The sequence below is a fragment of the Danio aesculapii genome, chromosome 5 (assembly GCF_903798145.1).
Source record: "Danio aesculapii chromosome 5, fDanAes4.1, whole genome shotgun sequence".
Lineage (NCBI taxonomy): Eukaryota > Metazoa > Chordata > Actinopteri > Cypriniformes > Danionidae > Danio > Danio aesculapii.
Genome location: NC_079439.1, coordinates 12,484,173 through 12,507,343, shown reverse-complemented (window position 1 = coordinate 12,507,343; position 23,171 = coordinate 12,484,173). Strand labels below are relative to the sequence as shown.

The 23,171-nt window shown below is 37.4% G+C and overlaps 1 protein-coding gene across 1 annotated transcript in view; it reads left to right on the top strand.

Moving 5' to 3' along the window:
* Positions 1-1,363: 1,363 nt before the first annotated feature.
* Positions 1,364-23,171, top strand: part of castor1 (cytosolic arginine sensor for mTORC1 subunit 1) — a 49,988-nt gene continuing 28,180 nt past the window's right edge. Inside the window, exons 1-3 of the mRNA XM_056457384.1 lie at positions 1,364-1,649; positions 10,714-10,784; positions 21,763-21,956. Coding sequence (XP_056313359.1) covers positions 1,537-1,649; positions 10,714-10,784; positions 21,763-21,956 — 378 coding nt within the window. The 5' untranslated portion in view covers positions 1,364-1,536. The remainder of the gene's footprint in view (positions 1,650-10,713; positions 10,785-21,762; positions 21,957-23,171) is intronic.

Below are 23,171 nucleotides of genomic sequence, written 5' to 3'. Positions count from 1 at the left end.
GGCTAATAATATTGACCCTAAAATGTCTTTTTTTAATCAAAAACTGCTTTTATTCTAGCTGAAATAAAACAAATAAGACTTTCTCCAGAAGAAAAAATATTTTCAGACACACTGTGAAAATTTTCTTGCTCTGTTAAATATAATTTGGGAAATATTTAAAAAAGAAAAAAAAATCAAAGGGGGGGGGGGGGGGGGGTTGGGGGTTAAAAATTCTGACTTTAACTAAGTTTTTATTGGTTCTCTGCATTGTTTATTTGTTCAGTTGATTTCATTCAGAATACTTTATGGGATATTTTAATTTAATCTTTGTACTATTAAAACTATATTGAAAACGACATGCTATGAAGTAAACACTAATAAAAACCAACTCTGTCACCCTCCAGTCTTCTCATACACTGTTGGGAAATTCTATTATCATTCATACTCATGATTTTATCAAAATTGTATATTCAACTTTTTTTGAGTACATTATTTTATATTTTATATTTATAAGTTTAAATGAAAAAAATATAAAAGGCTTTACATAAAACCTTTGTACAAAACCGTGTGCAGCCTATAAACAGCAATACTTTGCAGTTGCTTGATTTGATAATAATGATATTGCATAAGAGCAAGGCGTTTGATGTAAGATAAGAGCTTAAATTCTAAGCTCTTTGATATAAGGGACTATTCAAATGTAAGTAATTGTTTTATTTAAATTCAATGATGTTTCCAATGTCATAACTTATCTAAACTATTGCAGTTTAGTCCCTTTATTTCTTACTGACCCATCAAAAAAATGCTACTGTTCCTTTAAGGAAAAGGGGCGTGTCCCTCCGCTGGACGTCTCCTGTTCGAACTGTGCAAGTGCAGTGAAATGAACAGGTAGAAAAGACCTGCTGAGACATGGCTCTCAAAGTGGGCGGTGTTTCGCTGCAAATATTTTTATTTGGGATTATTATTATTATTTTTTCATTCTTATTTCATGATCAATTATTTTCTCGAATTGCCAATGTCATATTACAAGTGTAGGTATGGCCTTAAAATGTTTACAAAAGCGAAAAATAACCTATTATGTCACACGGTGTCTGTTACTTTTCTCAGCGCCTTTGAGGATCGACTTTTCACGAGTACTTGCGATGACTTCGTGAGGACTGAAAATAATTTACCATCGATTTCCTTTCATATTTAAGGTAATAACCATTGAAAAATATTATATTTTATAAACATACACTTTAAAATATACAGATATCTTCAATAAGGCAAATAAGCAGCGTCCTTATTCTCCAAACGCCACCTGAAGGACGCAGGGTGTATGTCCCTCGTAGTCTGCCCTTTTAGCTCCACTTTCTGCTCAGTTCTCGACTCGAATTACAGAGAATGTGTGTGTCCCACCAGGCAGCCTCCACCAGTGTGCCCAGTGCATGAGGATGAGGCGTTTTTACGAGCAGGGGAATGTAACATCATATAGGCGGATCTCGCGTTGCGTTATTTAACGCGCCCACCTGCGCCGCACACACACTTTTCCACAGCGTCTTCCTGGTGGAGCAGAAAACGATGGATCTTCACATACTGGACCATCGATTAAGGGTGACTTGCATCAGCAAAAGCGGACTGCAACATTACACACACCCGCTGATCAAACTGATATTTCTGAGAAACAGAACGAGGTAAGAAATGAATGGCACCACCAGTTGGTAAACATGTTTTCACGCGTCTGATGATTCAGCTGCAAAGTAAAAAGAGCCTCACCCTGTTTTGGTTAGTTTTGAGAAATGATAAATAACCAAAGAATGAGTCGTCATGCACATCGGCCCTAATTTAATCTGACGTTTATCCATTTAAAAGGTCTATAACAGGGGTTTTTAAACTTTTTCAGCCGAGGGCCCCCTTGTGTAGGGCGAATTCTTTTGGGGACCCCCAAAAAATAAAAGCTCAAATTAACAACTTTACTTAAAACATGTTAAATTGCATTATTTATGTTCTGGATTAATTTTTGTGAGATGTCATTTGAGTAGACATGGTTTCAGTGCTTCAATCAATTGATCAAATCTTCAAGCTCAGTGTTCACTGTGGTCTGCTCTATAGAGGCGAAAGTTGGTTTTATATTCACACATTTGTTTATTTAGAAGTCCCTATATTGTTTACCAGGTTACTTTGAATATTCGATTGGAATTAGCATGCAAGTATGACTTCTAAACAACATTAACACTATCTAATTCACTGTGAACAATGCTGTACTTTGATGGTCATTTGCTGCTAATATGATTTCCCTATTTAGAATTAGCAAAGAATACTTTTCTGAAATTATATTATTAAAGCAGAATGTCTGAATATCCGAATATAAAACCAACTTTACCTCTATGTCTGCTCTCACTGGATTCCATCAAGCCATATTTTGTGTAGGAGTCATCACGTTTACAGTTTTTTAATGCCAGGTTTTATGCTTTTTTTTTTAATGCCTATGCACAGCTAGGCATTTCTGTATTTACCCTTACAGCCGAGAGTCTAAATTTATCTAAATATTTATTTCTAATAAATACAAATCTAATATCATTAATTTGCAGATGTTTACCTCTAGTTGGTTTAACATTAAGATGTTTCAAAGTCACTCCCACAAAATACATGGGCAAACTGACAATAATAGAAAACAGGAAAGCTCTTTGCACTTTTGATGTATTTGGAATAACTCTGCACAAAATTATTTACAGTAGTTTAAATATATTCCATTCTTATTGAATGTTGACTTGATTGCTGTTTTTCTGCATGAATCTGTGCAGTTTATGTGCTGGATTTTCTTTCTTTTTTCCTCTTTCTAAAGGTGATCCATAAACCCAAACATGAGTAATAAAGTGTTCTGGGTTATAAAATGTCACTGATTTAAGTCTTTTTATGGGGCATTGTGCTGCTAGTACATTTTATGATCAGCTTAATGTTTTTGAATAGGATTGGATTCCTGAAGCTCTCAGAAAAAAGATGTGTGCTTGTGTATTCAAAATGCCTTTTCTGGTTCGCTAAACCATATCTTGTTGAACCATCCAGAACCTTAAATGCTAGAGATTGATAATGTTGACCATATCCTTAAATGAACTTGCATTGAACCTTAAAATACAAACCAAAACTAAACTATTTATCATTTACTCGCCTTCATATTGTTACAAATATCAATGCCTGCACTAATTTTGAGTTCTTCTGAAAAGAACAGACTAAAATGAGTAATTCCATGCAAATTTTAGTTTTTAAAAAAAAAATTTTTTCACCAAAATAGCGAAAAACTTTCCTTGTATTTTACAGTACTGTAAAAATACTCACCAGCCACTTTATTAGGTACACCGGTCCAACTGCTCGTTAACGCAAATTTCTCATCCGCCAAACACATGGCAGCAACTCAATGCATTTAGGCATGTAGACATGATCCAGACAATCTGCTGCAGCTTAATCCGAGCATCAGAATGGGGAGGAAATGTGATTTAGGTGACTATGAACGTGGCATGGTTGTTGGTGCCAGACAGGCTGGTCTGAGTATTTCAGAAACTGCTGATCTACTGGGATTTTCACAGAGAATGGTCCGAAAAAGAGAAAATGACAGCAGCTGCGTGATGCTATCATGTCAACATGGACCAAAATCTCTGAGGAATATTTCCAGTACCTTGTTGAATCTATGCCACGAAGGATTAAGGCAGATCTGAAGGCAAAAAGGGGGTCCGACCCGGTACAAGTAATGTGTACCTAATAAAGTGGCCGGTGAGTGTATCCCTGTCAGTATTTTTGAAGAATTGCATTCGATTTACCAAAGTGCCAAACTGACAGCTGTCACATCTGTAACGGAGACATGTCACATCCATAATGAAGCTTTTTCCTTGAAAGTTTTTAAGGGCTTCAATTTTCCCCTTTTAGCAAGATTTTTTTGAGCTGGTTTTTCCTGCCAAGTCGAAGTAGGTTCTCCCCATCTACTCTTTGGGAAGATGCTAGATAAGCATATCACATTAGCTATGTTTCCATCCACCTATTTTTATGCGCAGTTTGGGTTTGCACATAAAGAATGTTGATGGAAACTCCAAGATGCGCATACAATTTGGAAATGTGCATAACATGAACATGCGCATAACTGAGTAGGATGAACTTTTTTTATTTGTAAGAAAAAATGCGCATAAACTATGTGCATAAACTACGATGGAAACACTTTTACCAAACAAATTTCACTATGTGCATTAAAAAATGTCATGTGATTTTGTTTAAGAGATCATAGGATGATAAATGTCTGTGTCAAATGTCTGTGATCATCTGCAGCTCAAGAATGAGTGGTGCATGTTTGTAATAAATACAGTAAAATCGCTGTAATCACCACAGCCGCATGTCAGTACAATTATAAAAGACGCTTCAATACCATTTTGTGGATACTAAATCAGGTTTTTTATGTACATTTAACATAACTGATATTCATACAGCAGCAGATATTAACACGTATCCTGTCACGTTTGTCATGCAAAAACAGTGAAATCTTAAACGTGCGCACCGTGTGTGTGTGTGCGTGAACTTTGTTACAACATTGTATATGACTCATCATTTCAGAAAGGCTTGAATTAACTCCACAACACAGGGAATGAAAACAGCTCCATTGTGCTCGGAGCTGAAAATTCTAATATTCAGAAATATATAATAAATAATATGATGAGTATTCGAGCTGAAATGTTACGGACACATTCTGCAGACACAAAAGACTTTATATTAAATCTTAAAAAGGGGTAAAATAGGTGGCATTCTTTTTAAAATATTAACAACTCCACTTGTTTTTATGTCACCAGGCAGCATTCTTGATGTATCTTGCAACGTGATGTGACATGGTGGTGGGGAGTTTCATTTTCAGGTGCTTTTTAAATGTCAGGAGGATTGAAGACACCAACACAACAAGATCTTATCAGTTATCTGTTTCCATTCACGTGTTTTGGGATCTTTCATTAAAAACAGTCAATGGAAAGAGCAAGATGAGCATGAATACTTAATGCACATAAAAATGTGTATGTGGCATTTTTTTAGCAGTAAGAAGTACGGCTGCATGATATTGTATCTAATATTACATTTTTTTTTGTTTGTTTTTTAATTTTGCGACATGAATGCAATTTCACTAGATGTGTTGACTGACTATTTGAAAAAAAATTAATTTTTAGATTGATTGGGATGATTCTGTAGGGGAGTGCGTATGCATAAAATATCATAAACAATCTACAAGCGAAGATAAATTCAATAAAGAAAAATATACAAATTATATAAACAGTGTTTGATTGTTTTTCGCAGAGTTGAACTGTATTCAGGTATACAGTAATTGAATAATCAAATGTAAAATAATACTTCATATATTTTTTTTTTTTTTGTAAATAATTCAGTAGTGTGTATTGTTATTAATTTGTCGAAATTAAACAGTTACCGTGTCCTAGCGGTCTGTTTTCTCCGGTAGGCCCACCAGTCTTAAGGCCCGTGCACACCGGGGCGCCTTTTGCTCACGTTTTTCATCGATGTTTATCGCCTCGTGACTAAATAAAGGGCCCCAGTGTGATCATGCATACCAACACACAAAACGGCAGGCGTAAAAGCGTCATTTTTTTTTTAAGAAACGTCTTATGCTCGTTTTTTTGTGCGTCAAAACCTTCTCCACCAATCAGATTTTCACTTTCGTTTACGTGCACGGAGCTGCTGAGGTTACAGTAAACAGCACTTGGAGGAGCTCAAGCGCAAAACTGTCAATGCGAGCACATTGAAGAAGATGCCCAGAGGCGATATGGACGGACAGCAGCTTATTGCTCTGGTGAACAATAATAATTTCTTCATCGCTAGAGCTTAAGCTGCTACTTGAACCATCCATAACATAAAGCTTTTTAACTTTGTCTTCTTCTTTGGTGTTACAAGCGGGTGTCAGAAGTTATGTAGCGCCATCTAACGGCAAGGAGTGATCTTCTCGTTGCCAGTGAAAATCACTTGGGTTTGAATCCGGAAAAACATCTCGAAATGCTGATGATCAACACAAACGAAAAGCGTCCCGGTGTGTACGAGCCTTTATGCTGCGTTCACACCAGATGCGGAAGAAGCATCAAGCGTGAGTGATTTACATGTTAAGTCAATGTAAAAACTAGAATAGACATGCAATATGAGTGAATGAGGCGATTCGCGCGAAACACTAGAGTTGGAAAATCGGAACTTAAGCGGACATTCACGCCACGTTAACCAATCAAGAGCTTTTTCTTGTAGGGGAGTAATTATGATGTAGTGTCTGTTGTTGGTGTCCCGGGGGAAAGTCAAAGTCAATGGAAGACAATGGGGCAAAAACAGCCACCAACATAAAGAAAGGGTAATCAATTACAGTGTATTGTTGAGTTTTTGTTAATTTTCAAAGCATTTTCCCAAAATATGTGTCAAAAAAAGATTTGTCAACAAAAATAGTTCCATTTGCTAAAACACAGTGAAAGTTGTGGCTAATTAAAGACTTAAAATCACCCCAGAGTGGATGAAAACATCCCTAACAGCACACAAGTGTTAAAGGGATAGTTCACCAAAAAATGTCAATTGTCATATATTGAACAGTGCTTAATAACCATTAACTTCTATAGTATTTGTTTTTCCTACTACGGAAGTCAATGGTTACTAGTTTCCAACATTCTTCAAAATATCCTCTTTTCTATTTAACAGAATAAAAACTCAAACTTGTTTGAAACAAGTCAAGAGAGAGTAAATGATGACAGAAGATTCATTTTTGCATAAGCTATCCCTTTAAAAAGCTTTAATTTTCCTCACAGAAATCTACTTTCTAGGATGGAGCGCATTTATCTAGCAGACATGGTTCTCCCTTTTTTCTTTCACGTTCTGGCGGATGTTGGTTTAACACCACTCCTATATTTCTGTGTATTTCAGAAGGCTTTGGAGCTCTTGCAGGAAGCTGACCCCTGGAGCTCTGGATGTTGTTAGGAAGTGTGAGACTGGCTGACACAATGCTGTTGTGCTGAGTTAGCCCTCAGGGTGAGGAGGGATTATTTCCCTTCCGTTAGGCCCTTTGGGTTGATGGGCCCAGTTACTTGGGTTTGGGATTGTGTCGTGCTGGGTTGCATATAGGAATCAGAAGACCTGTGGTTTACTGCCAGTACAGTATCACAGCTCTTCATTGAGACAAAGGCTGCTGTCCAATAGTAATAAATAGTATACTCTGTTAGTGATTTTTGTAAATTACACTGTAATATGAACTAGTTTACTGTAGGACACTTATGCAGTATGTTACTGTAGTTTACAGTTGCATTGTGAAAATGACTATTTTACATTAAAGATATACATACAATTCTGTAAATATATATGGAGCCAGAGAAATGGTGCTGTAAATGCAAATACAGTATTTTAGCTGTAATTCATTTACAGTACGTTACTGTTGAACTACTTGCAGTAAGTTACTGTGGATTTTAGAGGAAATTGTGAATGGCGTATTATGAAAATTGTCAAACAAATGATTATTTTATTAAAAAATCAAAAAAAAATTTTTTAAACATTTTAAATGTTACCTATACTAATTAAAAAATACATAAATAAAAACAAAACAACCACATTTTATTGACAGTAAAGTGTTTGTGAATGTGAACAAGGCTGAGGTATCATTTTACTAGTGTTGCCAACTTGCCATGACAGCAGCACTATTGCAAGCAATAGGAACAAGTACATCGATATGTCCTGCCGGCCGAGTGGGTTTTGCTTTCTCATGTCAATCTGCAGCCCAAGACCGGTTACTCATTGAAACTAATCAGGACTGTGCCTGCTCAGTACCTGCATGGGAGACCTCATGGGAAAACTAGGTTGTTGTTGGAAGTGGTGTTAGTGGGAGTAGGGGGCGCTTAACCTGCGGTCTGTATGAGTCCTAATGCCCCAGTATAGTGAAGGGGACTCTATACTGCTCAGTGAGTGCCATCTTTCGTTAGACGATGAGACGTTAAACCGAGGTCCTGACTCTCTGTAGTCATTAAAAATCCCATGGCAGTTCTTGTAAAGAGTTGGAATATTCCCTCAGTGTCCTGGCCAAATTCCCTCCATCAGCCCTTATCCATCATGGCCTCCCAATCATCCCCATCCACCGAATTAGCTCTATCACTGTCTCTCCATTCCACCCTGGTGTGTGGCGAGCGCACTGGGGCAGTTGTCCTCTGGCTGCCTTCGCATCATCCAAGTAGATGCTGCACACACTGGTGGTGGTGGTGTGGAGAGACCCCCCCTTCCCCCCCCCCCCCCCCCCCCTTGATTGTGAAGTGGTTTGGGTGTATGGTCATGCACAAATTCGCTATATAAAAATACACACATTACATTACGTTGCATGTGGGTCTTACATAGAAAAGTATACATGTACATGAGAGCACTATTCACAGAGAGGAATATTGAGCAATGTTTTCATTTTTTTTCTTTACTTTTTTTTGCCAGTTTTTCTCTCTTGGCAGCTACAAATTTGGTGCATCCCTAAAAAAATAATCTGCCACAATTGACAAGTATAGATGTGGATATTATATTTACATTGAGTCTAAACCATCCAGTTAATATTGCGATATTAAATTTTTCTGTGATTGAATTGAATTTTATTTGACAGATTTTAGACAAGATGTACAAAAATACGAGTATCCCAAACATTTTGAAGTAAAAACTGTCGAGGATAAAAACACATAGTCCTGGGGTTGTTTCCATTGTGGTCCTCGCTGTTAACTAAAACAAAGTATGGCTTCAAAATACAAATGATGCATAAAAACAAACAGTACCTCCACATTTTAAAACAGGAACAAAATAATTCACAAATACATTTATTCCTTCATTCATTTTTTTGGCTTAGTCCCTCCATCAATGGAATGAACCGCCAGCCTATCCAGCACATGTTCCACGCAGCAGAGACCCCCCCCCCCCCCCCCATAACATAAACAACATATAAAATAAAACATCCTCGTCCACCATGCAAACTAATTATCCTCATCAAACAACCATCTTTTGATAGCTTTTTTTTAGTCTTTTATTTCCTTGATCGATTTTGGTAATTTGTTCCACATAATTGCACTTGTATATAAAAACATATTTTCCCCAGTAGACTTATAAATTTAAATAAATATTAAAATCCCAACCCCTAGTACTGTATGAATGCTGTTGCCTCACCATTTGAAAATAGTTCACCAAATAACTAGGAACCACATTATTGAACATTTATGTTCCATTCCCAGTTTAAAAAAAACATACTCTTTTACTAACAGTTAACATGCCTAATTCTTTAAGAAGCTCTTTGTGCAAATGTGCTCAAGGATGTATTTTAAAAATTATTTATACTAATTTATTTTATGCCTTTTGCAATTTTTCCTTCACACTCTGTGAGCAGCAACTATACCAAAATGAGGTAGCATAATAAATATGGGGTTGAATCAAAGCTCCTGCCAATAATTTTAAAGAACAACAGAGATTTACATGCAACAGATCAGCTTGCTTTGCTAAGAACCTAGTTTTTCCACATATCTTCGTAAAAACCTTTCCTGCCATAACATCTCCTGAAAATTTATTATTTATCAAACATCCCAAATAATTGACAACATTTTTCGACTGAATTTTCCAATCGTTAATCCTAACTAAAAAAACTATTATCTTTCTTTTAATTTCACCCTTAAAGCAAATAAAATAGCGTCAGTTTTACCTATGTGTAAAAGTTTATTATCTAAATCCAGTTGTGCACACTTCTTAACTGGGAACTCATAATTTATTCGAGGGCCCTTTTGTCTTTATGAAATACTAAAATCGCTGCATCATCATTTGATTATATATATAATATAATAAAAAAATATTGCGATTATGAATACAGTTTGGCAAGATGTTTTGAATAGCCCTATTTGATAGTTTTCTGGGGAGTCTGACAGTATTCAGGTTAGGGAAGCAATGATTTCACTAATAACCGAGCTGTAATTCGTCACGGTTAATTAATTGTAAAGGCTTCTCCACTCTGCGTTTCTGCACAGAACAAAACTGCTGCAACTAAACAAAGTTATGCCAGCTGTGCATTAGTTTAAAGTTCCAAGCTTGTACACAGATGCTAATACGCACACACACTGGATTAACTATGGTTGAAATTAAAAAATGTAAAGCAGGAAATGTATTAGGACCATTGTTATTGTTTACATCCCTCAAAGTGGTCTATATAACTGCACTTTATCTTTGGTTTTTGTCAAGATTTTGCCTGCAGTTCATTTGCACAAATCTCAGCAGTCCCTTTCCCATGATTCCCGATTGCCTCTGATTCTCAGTCCTGTGGCTCTTAGACAATAGATCAGACTGAATGAAGTGGAGCATGTTGTTCTGGGTTCCTGGATCGGCCCCTAAAGAATTTGGGTCAAACCCTGTCGCGAAGAAACCAATTCGCACACTCAATCTTACATTCTCGTTTTAACTCCGATTTATCAACCACAACAAACCACTTCACCTTAAACCCGAATGCAGAACAGTATGAATGGAATTCAGATGTTGACTCCAAGTTCAAGCACAAGATCAAAATGGTTTTCACTGTTTGGCGCTAAGCAAAGGGGTTTGATGTGGTTTTTCCTCTTTTTATCCCACGCCTCCCCGCTGGAACACTCTTCACAACAATCTGCCATTGTTTTTGTCTATTATGCAACGTCTGATCTGTCTATTTGGTTTTGTTTCTTCCTCTCACCCTTTATTTATTTTTTATCTCTCCTGTGCTTTCTCTCACAGATGCAAATTTTTCAGTCTCACAGAGACTCCGGAAAATTATACTGTTGTCCTCGACGAGGAGGGGTTTAAAGGTAAAACACACTCACACACAAAATGCTCCTCTAAGGCTCTTATGTTCAATAAATGATAACATGGAGCCATGGAAATATACTGAGAATTCAATTTTTAATGTGTCATGTTGTATGTATATAATAATAATAATAATAATAATAATAATATTAATAATAAAAATAATAATATGCAATAATAATAAAAATAATAGGGTGTCACACTGTCACCTCACAGCAAGAAGGTCACTGGTTCGAGCCCCGGCTGGGTCAGTTGGCATTTCTGTGTGGAGTTTGCATGTTCTCCCCGTGTTAGCGTGGGTTTCCTCCAGGTGCACCGAATTTTTTATTTGTTATTTTTTTTATTATACCCCCCCCCCCCCAGTCCAAAGACATGTACTATAGGTGAATTGAATAAACTAAATTGGCCGTAGTGTATGGGTTGTATTTGAGTCTGCTGTGTAAAGCATATCCTGGATAAGTTGGCGGTTCGGTCCGCTTTTCCAGCTTTCCCATGTGGTCTCCCATCCAGGTACTGACCGGGTGCAGCCCTGCTTAGCTTCAGTGGGCGACCATGTGAGAGTTTTAGAGAGCTACCTAAATCGTAAGATCGTAATCAATCTAAACGAGTCAGAAAAACTTTACTATATACTTGGAGAGGACGAAATGACATCTAAACTGGCTGCAAAATATGTGTACACCTTCAGAAAGAATTCTACTCATTTGCCTTATTTAAATAAACACTTTTTATTCTTGTAATTATTATAATTTTGTCAAAAAAAAAAAAAAATCAGTTTATTTCTCATTTGCTGTATATAGTAACATCAAATTCATAATATTTTACATATTTTATACGTATTTAAAATGCTTTGGCAATACTGTACAAATTGTCATGCTAATAAAGCAACTTGAACTTGTGTGCACATGGCTTCTGAATGGTAAGAGAAGTGGAGATTTCTTTTATTTCTCAACAGCATTTGAAAACTTTAATCCATTGAAAAGAAACAGTTTATAACCATATCATAATGAATAAAAATATTGTCAGAAATCACTTTTTTTGTTTTCTTTGTCACATAGCTAACCATTTATGTGCTGTGGGTAAAAGATGTGTTTCAATCTTGCTACCACCGCAAGTATATTTCAAACCTGTGGGAAGCTGAGGGTTAAAAATATATGTAAATACTAAGAAAACCACCTTTATAGTTGTCTATATGGGATGGCACAGTGGCTCAGCGGTTAGCACTGTCACCTCACAGCAAGAAGGTTGCTGGTTCGAGTCCCAGCTGGGCCAGTTATCATGACAGTTTGCATGTTCTCCGCGTGTTCGCCTGGGTTTCCTCCGGGTGCTCCAGCTTCCCCCACAGTCCAAAGATATGCGGTGAAATGAATGAACTAAATTGGTCGTAGTGTATGAGTCATTCACTTAGGGCTGCCCCCAAATAGTCGACTAAACTTTAGTCGATATGAAGAGGGCTTGGTCGAATACATTTTCATTAGTCGGTTAGTTGCAAAAAAAAAAAAAAATCACGTGAAATTACGCAATCAAGGGCTGCGCAGTCAGTGTATGACATCAGCAACGAGAGATCAACGCGATCTCGTGCCTCACGGTATACCAAAGCGCACTTGTGGGAGAGGTGTCTGGCTGACGCTAATAATTATGTCAGGAAAAAAGTCCAAAGTGTGGGATCATTTTGAAAAGGCGAAGGACGACCCTAAAAGGCTGTTTGCAAACTCTGCAGGCAAACATTTGCCTATCACTCGTCAACATCAAATATGTCTTATCATTTAAAACATGTAAGTAGTAACGTTAACCACCTCACATGGCCCCTCGTTTTAACAATAAGGATATAAACACATTTGCGCTGTTAAGTTAAATCATATTCATGGTTTTTGACATGCATTTGTCTCTAGGCTCATCCACAATATAGCAGCGATGATATGGCGTCGTGCGCTTCAACTTCGCAGTCAACAATGAAGCAGCAGAGTTTAGTTTTGAGACCCCCTCTAAGTGAGAAAAGAAAGCGAGAAATCACAGAGAAAATCGTCGATTTCATTGCGCTTGATATGAGACCAATCAACGTTGTCCGTGGTGACGGGTTCAAAGAAATGTTTAAATTCCTCGAACCAGGCTACACCATTCCCAAACGCGACACAATAATGCATGGCTTAACAAGCAAGTTCAACACGACTAAAGAAATTCTTGTTAAGAAAATACAAAGTTGTACAGCAGTCAGCTTTACAACAGACACGTGGACCTCTATCCAGAGTGAGGGTTACATGACCGTTACTGCACACTTCATGTCTGAAGATTGGCAACTACATTCTTTTGTGTTGGAAACAAAAGTGCTGGAGGAGAGCCACACAGCAACCAATATAAAAGAGCGACTCAGTGAAGTGATGGAAGAATTTAAAATACCTGGAGAAAAGAGAGTAGCAGTCGTACATGACAATGCCGCTAATATGGTGTTGTGCACAGAACTGATTTCTAATGATCCATCCTGGGGTAATGCGAAGGGCGTCCGTTGTGCGGGGCACACGTTACAGTTATGCATAAACGTGGCTCTTAAAACTGACCCCATATGTCGATGCATCGCTGCTGCTAGACGCCTTGTAGGGCATTTCAAGAAAAGTACCAAGGCTACAACAGCTCTGACTCATAAACAGAAGCAGCAGAATGTTGCAGAACACAAACTTATCCAAGATGTCTCTACAAGATGGAACTCCACGTACTTCATGCTGGAGAGACTCTTGGAACAGAGATGGCCAGTTACAGCTGTGCTGTCAGACCCTGAAATTACCAAACGGTCTGAACGAGGCCTAGATCTCACAACAGCACATTGGCTGACAGCGGAGGACACTGTAGCAGTGCTAAAGCCTATGATCACTCTCACTGAGCTGCTTTCTCAGGATTTAAACGCATCCCTATCTGCCACACTGCCCATGTTAATAAACATGAAGAGACGCCATTTGGTGCTGCGCAACGAAGACAGTCCCACCACAAAAGCACTAAAGACAGAACTAGCAAAAGAAATCGACACGAGATGGCAAATGACGGAAAATATTGCGACCAGCATTTATATACAAGCTGCTGTCTTAGACCCACGTTTTAAGAGCTTGTCATTCTTTGACCAACACGAACGAGAAGATGCGTACTCCACAGTGTCGGATCTGGCAGAAAGTTTATCTACAGAATCTGCGCCAGAAAGCGAGCATGGCAGCATTAGCCCAGCAGAGGAGGGTGAGCCCGAACCGAAAAAGGAAAAGCAGGCCGAGATATCCATGCTTATGGCCATTGATGAGGAGGAGCATGCAGAAGAGAAGGATGAACTAAAAATGTACTTGGCAGATAAAACAAAGGTTGATTCGGGACCATTGGCATGGTGGCTAAAAAATGAACATCGATATCCAAAGCTCGCTAAAGCAGCTAAACGCCTCCACTGTATCCCTTCCACATCCACTCCATCAGAGCGCATCTTTTCAAAGGCCGGCTTCATTGTGAACAAGTCGAGAAGCTCCCTTCTTCCCAGCAATGTGGACAAGCTGGTGTTCCTCTCGCATAATATGAAAAAAATAAAATCGAATTGAAAGCTTAGGTAAGAATGCTTAATTTCCTTTTTGTAGTGTTTCTGTTTGCTATCCGTTAGGCTATATATATAAAAAACGGGTATTTTTTATATCGGGTAGGCTATACAAATAAATAAATACATATTATTTTTATTTTTTCGTTTTTATATAATGCAGAAGTTGTTTTTTATTCTGTTAGAAAAATTAGTCTGATGTTTTTAATTTGTTGTTTCAAGTCAAGACTCATCCGTCGTCCTAATGGCAGTTTGTGGCTTTGCTCTGATTTTTTTGATTTGTATTAGTGTTCTTTAAATTATTTGTTCCACATTTTGTCTTAAATATAGTTGTACTAAACAATTTAATAAAATATTTAGGCTGTTAATTTGTTTGCCGCCGCCTTTTTTGTTCTAAGTTTTGGCGTTGTGCGATGTGCATTTATTAAGTTGTTCGTTTTTGTTAATTTTCCTTTTGAACAATATAAAAATTATATAAGTTTGAAAAATTTAAATAAGTTTATTTGATTTATTTTAAAGAACGAATTTTAGTTTATTTTATTAAAAACTGTTTTTTTTTTTGTTTGTTTGTTTGACATGTAACTGTTACAGTTTGTATTTTTGATAATAAATAATTAAAATGCACAGGCAGTCTGATTGCTGTTTTTATGTCATAATTAGCCTATAACGTTCCGGCCACTGATTTTTGTGTGTAAGCACTGTATACTTTAAACGCTTTACTATTCCGTTTTAAGCGCTTAATTTTCGTTTTGAATGCGCTAATATCATGCTTTAGCATTTTCTGTCATATGGAAGTGTTAAACTTCAACTTGGACTATATTCCTAGTATATACGCAAGTTATTATATTAACATCATAAATGAACGATTATTTGATTAATCGCTAAAATGCAGGAGTGTTAGTCGACTAGGAATATCTTTAGTCGGGGGCAGCCCTACATTCACTGCATCCGCTACATAAAACATATGCTTGAATAGTTGGCGGTTCATTCCGATGTGGCAGAAAACCCTGAAATGGAGACCAAGCCGTAGGAAAATGAATGAATGAGTTGTCTATATACAGTTAACAACACGTATTACCATTTAAAAATTGACTTCTAATATATATTTACTGTTGTAAATTGACCTAATATCTTCATGGAACATGATCTTTACTTGATATTCTAATGATTTTGGAATAAAGGAAAATAAATCTGTAATTTTGACCATTATTCAATGTGTTTTGCCAAAAATATACCATAAACTGGTGCTGTAATCCAGGGTCACACATGTTGAGTTGTTGTTTAATTGAAAGTATGGACGTTTCTTCTGTAGTTGTTTTGTTATGTTCAGCAATCCAACATTTAAAGCTATGCATTTCCCAGCTAAAAGCCTAATAAAAATAAAAGGCTAATAAAAAGCCATCCCAATCAGACAGAAACGCACCCCTGTTGTTGCTGAGCCTTGAAAAGGCCAATCCACAAAATCATTAAAGTGCGGAAAGTCAAACAGTCTCCATTGACTTATTCTCATTGATCAGGGAACAGGTGTGTGTGTGTGTGTGTTTGTGTGTGTGTGACGGCACATTGAGTTCATGGCTGGCTGTTATTGAAGAGCTCTGTCCCCCAACTCTGACCCAAACAGATGTTTCCCCTGCAAATCCACAGCAATGACCTTTTGCTCTTCTCATAATCCCCAGGAAGACACACACCATTATGAAGGAGCTGGAGTTCTGGATGCAGTGCATGTTTGCAGGTGTTCTGATACAAGAGCAATATGTTTTCTGAGACATGTACACACACAAAAAATTACTTTTGCTGTTTGTTCAATCTACTTATTTAAAACGAGCTGAAACAACACAATTCTTGAGTTGTTTTTGGGACAACTTAATTGTTTTGTGTTCAATCAACTTAAATTTGCAAAAACGATTGATTGATTCATGTTGTCTCATCACAAATGGATTGTGTGGAACCCAGCATTGTTTACAGTCATTCATTTATTTTGCTTCGGCGTAGTCCCTTTATTAATCAGGGGTAACCACAGCGGAATGAACCGCCAACTTATCCAGCATATGTTTTACACAGCGGATGCCCTTCCAGCTGCGACCAAGTACTGGGAAACATCCATACACACTCATTGACACACGTACACTACAGCCAATTTAGTTTAATCAGTTCACCTATTTCCCCCACAGTCCAGAGGAAACCTACACAAACACGAGGAGAACATGCGAACCAGCAACCTTCTTGCTATGAGGCGACAATGCTAACCATTGGGCCACCGTGTTGCCCTGCATTGTTTACAGTGCATATCCCAATTATATAATCTGACTTTCAGTTTCCAGTGCTGGTTTTTGACTTGCTCTTTTCAGCCACACAAATGCAAGGCTACTATATGTTACAAAATGACTATGCTAACTTGTGAACTCCTGTGAATGCCACAGGAACACCCACACAGACATTTGCAGCTTCCTGCTGCGTTTCTGTGAATAATTATAGAGTCCGTATTGGTTAACAGAATCTGCTTTTGAAAGATGTCTTCCTGTTGTGCTCTGTGGTTTAAAGTGCAGATCTAATTTTATTAGACTGTTGTCGTTTACAACTTTTTTTGACATGGTACTTGATGGTTGCTGGGGCGTTTATGTCCTGGCCTGTTGAATTAAGCTTAAAAGAGCTTTCAGTATCACCATGGCTGCATTTATTTGACTGAAAATACAGTAATATCAGCAACGTTGCGACGTATTATTAGTATGAAATGACACTTTTCTGTTGTACATTTGTATAGCACATTATGCTACCCCAAATCAAAAAAAAAAAATTGGGACTATATGGAAAACGCAAATAAAACAAAGTAGTGATTTCTAAATTTACTTTGATTATTTAATTGAAGACAATACAACACACAATATTTAATGTGTTCCTCATGATTTTTATTATTATTTAGTCATTTATTTTCAAAATAAGCGCGTATTGGAATTGTTTCGTGCAATAAGGTAAAAGTTCAAAGAGGCAGTGTGCTGGGTGTGAGGGGTCCAGAGTGATTTTGACAGTCCTTCTGCTCGCTCTGGATAAGTACAGTTCCTGAGGCCTCATGTACAAAGACTTGCGTTGAACTAATACTCAAACATTGCGTACGCACAAAGCTGTAAAGATGCATACGCAGTAAAAAATTCAGATGTGTAAAACACTGCGTACGCGGAATCCCACACATATTCTCTTAGTACATCCGAATTAACGTGAAACTGAGCGCATGAGTGCAAAACCCCTCCAGAAAGTTTGATTTCTTGTGGACTTTAGAAACTATTGATTTGTTTATGTGATGGCAAATCTATATTTTAACATTTTTAATCGTTGTACAACAGATTATTTATATTTCTATGTTTTAGAAATATATATTTATCAATTTAAAAGGATAGTTCACCCCAAAACAAAAATGTTATGTTATTTTACTACTACACATATACTACTACTATTTGTTTTTCTTCAGAAAAAATATAACTAAATAAAAAAAAATATATATATATTTTTATTTATTTATTTATTAATTTTTTTCTTACATAATGCCTTTTGAGAGTCATAACATGTATACAGGCCAAACAATATAATACTCTCTGCTTTGCAAAACACATTGAGGTCTTATAAAGCGAATTGATCAGGCTGTGCAATAACATGAACATTATGTACAATGTTGTTACCTTTGATCTACAGCCTCTGTAATCAGGTTCAGCATCCTGTATAAGCACAAGTACCTTTTTTGATGATCAATATGCATCCTCCTCCTCCTCAGTGTCATCTCATGTAGGAGTTTACATCTGCTCATATATCAATACATGAAAGGTGTTAGACTGTTGTGAAGGCTGTGAATAAAAATTGTACATAAGAAATATCAATATCTTCATCTTTATCATGCATAGACCGCAATATATCATTAGAAGTCACAGGTCTGTGGGTGGGTGTTTTTGTGCTTTTTATGATTATTAATCAATCAAATATTGCTTAATAGGATGGTTCACCCCCCCCCCCCCCAAAAAAAAACAATTCAGCATTGTTTCCCCAATTTAAGTGGTTGTAAACATTTTCAAATTTCTTGAACACAAAATAAGATATTTTGAAGAATGCTGGGGAATAGGCAGCCACTGACATCCACAGTAAGAACAAAGTATACTATAGAAGTCAAAGGCTGCTTTTTGAGCATTCCATGTTCAAATCTAAAACTTAAACAGGTTTGGAGCAGGTGTAGGATAAGTAAATGATGGCAGAAATGTAATTTTGGGGAGAACTTTAGTACATAGCCTACAGATTTCAATGCCTTACAGAAATTGTCTATTTAAACAAACAAAATGGATTTCAAAAAATACATTAAGCATCAATTCAACAGCACTCTGATCTCTCGTGGGAATATGTGGGCTTTATTTGAACAGTACAATTTGGTACTTTACTTGGATGGTCTGTTTGTTGAATTTAAGTTACATTGCAACTCATCCCCATTAGATTATAAGTAGACTGTTAGGATGGGGTTGGGGTTAGTGGAAGTTGACATGTAGTTGCAAAGGTTGTTTATAGTCAGTTAAATGTCTGTTGAAGGAGCAGAATCAACATATATTAAGCAGACAGTCTACTAATACTCAAATGGACCATCAATAAAAAGTGTTACCTACAATTTTAAACACATTATTGTTCTTTTTTAGAAAAAATAATGAGGCTGCAGTTCTGTTTTTTCCACATTGTCTATGGTATGGGACATTCATCCAAACATTGGGCCATATCATGCGCACAACGCAAGTGTTTTTTTTTTTTTTGCTTGTTGCAGCCCAGTACAGATATCATTTTCACATCCTGCACCATATTTAAAGAGCAAATGTATTTGTGTGCCCATGGGTGTGCTGTTCTAAAAAGGATGTTAAGCACAGTGTTGCTATTTTGATGCACACAAACATCCTTAAATAGGAAAAATAGAAAGGATTCAAATGTAAAAGATTATTATTGTCTACATAAATATAAAAATGTTACCACCTCCCACACCTTCTTTACCTTAGGGAGCTTCAGTGAATCTGATGGTCTGCTAACTTTTTCCTCAGTTGTGAAGTATTCTGTCTTTCTACTTACAAAGTCTGCTATGTAAATAGCAACTGTGCTATGGCATGACCGCAACTCGCACTTAAAGGGAATGGGAGATGGGCATTAGCTTGGTTTAATGCATGTTTTAACCAAAAAATACACCCTTAACTTATTATTAATAGCACCATGTTTAAATGGCAAATGTGTTTGTGTGCCCATGGGTGTGCTGGTCTTAAAAGGAGGCATGTTAAGGCACATTGTTACCATTTTTGGGGTCACTGAAATAGGCTGTGCCATTGACCAACTAATAGCTGGTCTGAAGTCAATAGTGCAGTTTTGTTTTTTATTTAAATTGTGTGTTTGATATGAGGGTGGGTCTAAAATGGACATACAAATGTGCTTATTACACACACAGGGCTGCGCAGCAGCACACAAACATCTTTAAATAGGAATAGAAAGGATTTAAATGTAAAAGATTATTATTATTTGCATATAAAATGTTACCACATCCCACACCTTGTTGACCTTAGGGCAGGGGTGTCCAAACTCGGTCCTGGAGGGCCGGTGTGCTGCAGATTTTAGCTCCAACTTGCCTCAACACACCTGCACGGATGTTTCTAGAAAGCCTAGTAAGTGCTTGATTAGCTAGCCCAGGTGTGTCTGATTGAGGTTGGAACTAAACTTTGCAGGACACCGGCCCTCCAGGACCGAGCTTGGACATGCCTGCCTTAGGGGGTGAATCCGATGATCTGCTAGCTTGCAGATCAATTTCCTCACTAGTGAAGTGTGCAGTTTTTCTGCTTACAAAGTCTGCCATGTAAATAGCGACTGCGCCATTGCATAACCACAACTCACTCTTAAAGGGAATGGGAGATAGGCATTAGATTGGTTTAATACATGTTATACCAAAAAAAAAAACAACTTATAGCCAGTGGTGGAAAGAGTGCTAAAAAAATCATACTCAAGTAAAAGTACCATTACTTGCCTAAAAATGTAGTGCAAGTAGAGTAAAAGGATCTGTTGTGAAAATTACTCAAAGTATGAGTAAAAAGCAGACCTTTCAAAAGTACTCAAGAGTAATGAGTAGTGAGTATTATGCTGCAAAAAGCTGATGCATTTACATATAATTTGTGGATGTGTGTAAACGTAACATTCTGTAGTGCATCTAGTTATTGCAAAGCAGATACACAACATCATAAGACGTTAATATTAGGTTAGATTGTGGACTGTAGGTTGTGATGTCAGGTGACCAAAATTCAATGTCTAGCCAGCTTCTGAGGACAACGTTATTTTGACATCCAATAACTATGTCAAATGATGTTGATTTTAGGTTGTTAGAAAGTGACAAATCTAACGTCGAGCCAACATCTGAAACCAACGTCATATTGATGTCACACACTGACATTTATTCGTCAGGTGTTGCAACCAATATCCAACATCTGATAGACATCATAGTGGTAACGTCCACACAACATCAACCTGTAACATCATCAGACGTTGATATTTGGTTGGCTTTAGGTTGGACGTTGACGTTCTGACGTCAACTCAATTTTCATTTCCAAACAAAATGCAACATCCCCACAATGTTGGGGTACAACATCAATCTGACGTCTTGTGCCTGCTGAGTGTTTAAGGCCATTTTGATCATCAGACCATATTAAGATGCGATTTACCTTCTATGTGTGATTTGATTGGACAGGAATCACAGGACTGATTTTTCTAATCCCCATAGACAGGAGTGTCTGTAGTGACTGCAGGTTGAAGGAAAGTAGTGGAGTAAAAGTACCAATACAGCACTAAAAATGTACTCAAGGGAAAGTAAAAGTACACATTTTTAAAAACTACTTAGTAAATTACAATTCCTGAGAAAAACTACTTAATTACAGTAGTTTGAGTATTTGTAATTAGTTACCTTACACCACTGCTTATAGCTCATACTGTAGTAGAATAAGGACAATGTTCTTAGACCAGGAGCTGGACACACCAACCGTATTTCCCATCCTTAAAATAAGGAAAGTGGATTCATACATCCCCTAAGTCATAGGTGTCAAAGTCAATTCCTGGAGGGCCGCAGCTCTGCACAGTTTTGCTCCAACCCTAATCAAACACAGCTGATCCAACTAATCAAGGTGTTCAAGATTCTTTTGAGCGCCATGATTATTTGGATCAGCTGTGTTTGATTAGGGTTGGAGCAAAACTGTGCAGAGCTGCGGCCCTCCAGGAATTGACTTTGACACCTATGCCCTAACTGCACTTGCTTGGATTATAGAAAGAGCAATTTTTGATTAAATTATGCATTTTGTTTTTCATTCAAACATGTTGGAGTTGTAAAAGACATATAGTTTACACTTGTATATTTGATTGACCTCCTTCTTCATGTCTTCCTCCAGAGTTGCACCCATCTGAGCACTTACAGGTGGAGGGCTCCACATGGCTCCCGCTCAATGTGGTCTCGAATGGCAATGCTTCCAGCAGCTCACAGGCGGTGGGCGTCACTAAAATTGCCAAGTCCGTCATCGCCCCTCTGGCAGAGCAGCACGTGTCCGTCTTCATGCTCTCCACATATCAGACCGACTTCATTCTGGTGAGAGAGTAACTGATGCTCAGATATCAGTAACATTTTAAGAGATAGTTCGCACAGTAATTAAAATATACTTGTCTTTCGTATAAGATGTTAAACCGAGGTCCTGACTCTCTGTGGTCTTTAAAAATTCCATAGCACTTCTCGTAAAGAGTAGGGGTGTAACCCTGGTGTCATGGCCAATGTGCCACTTAGCCCTTAACCATCATGGCCTCCCAGTCATCCTCATCCACCGAATTGGCTGTATCACTGTCTCTCCACTCCCCCTATAGCTAGTGTGTGGTGAGCGCACTGGTGCTGTCCTCCTGTGGCTGACTTCGCATCATCCAAGTGGATGTTGCACACTGGTGGGGGTGTGGAGAGACCCCCTCATGATTTTGAAGCGCTTTGGGTGTATGGACATACACGATAAATGCGCTATATAAAATACACATTACTTATTTACACCCTAAAGTGATTCCAAAACTTGGAAGTTTTTCTCTTTCTGTTGAACACAAATGAAGACATTTTGATGAATGCTGGAAACCAGTAGGCATAGGATGATAAACTGCTTTGAGGTTTATCACTGTTTGGAAAATTGAGGGTTTGAAAACCACCAAATTTTTCTGTTATACCATTGCTACAGTTTATGCAAGTTTTTGGGGGGGGGGATTTATGTGTTGTTGTTTTTTTATATTTTATTTCATTTTTTAGGGCAACAGTATTTCTAGCAGAAAAGAGCCCTCCAAATAAAAAGCTACTGTTCCAAAATATTAAAAATTTTTCTTAAAATAAAATCAATTTATGTTCAATTGGGGGTAGGGGGGGGGATGTTTTTTAACCAGAAATTTTAAAATAACCTATTGTAGAGCAATAATCACAAAACTGTGAAACTGTATTTGCATTATCTCAAATTGTGTACCTTTTTGTATAGTCTAATAAAAAAAAAAAAGAAAGAAACTGTGATCTTTTTATCCACGGTTATCATACCATCAGAATATTATACCAGCCCATGAATAGAAACCAGTGGCCGTTGGCATCTATACACCACCTGACAAAAGTCTTGTCGCCTATTCAGGTTTTAGGAACAACAAATAATAACTTGACTTTTAGTTGATCATTTGATTTCAGAAGTGGCTTATATGAAAGGCAAAGGCCTCTAGATTACGTTTATTTTGCCAAAATAAAATGTGATCATGCCTTGATTTTTAATTCTTCTGTTGTTTGTAATGTAATGGG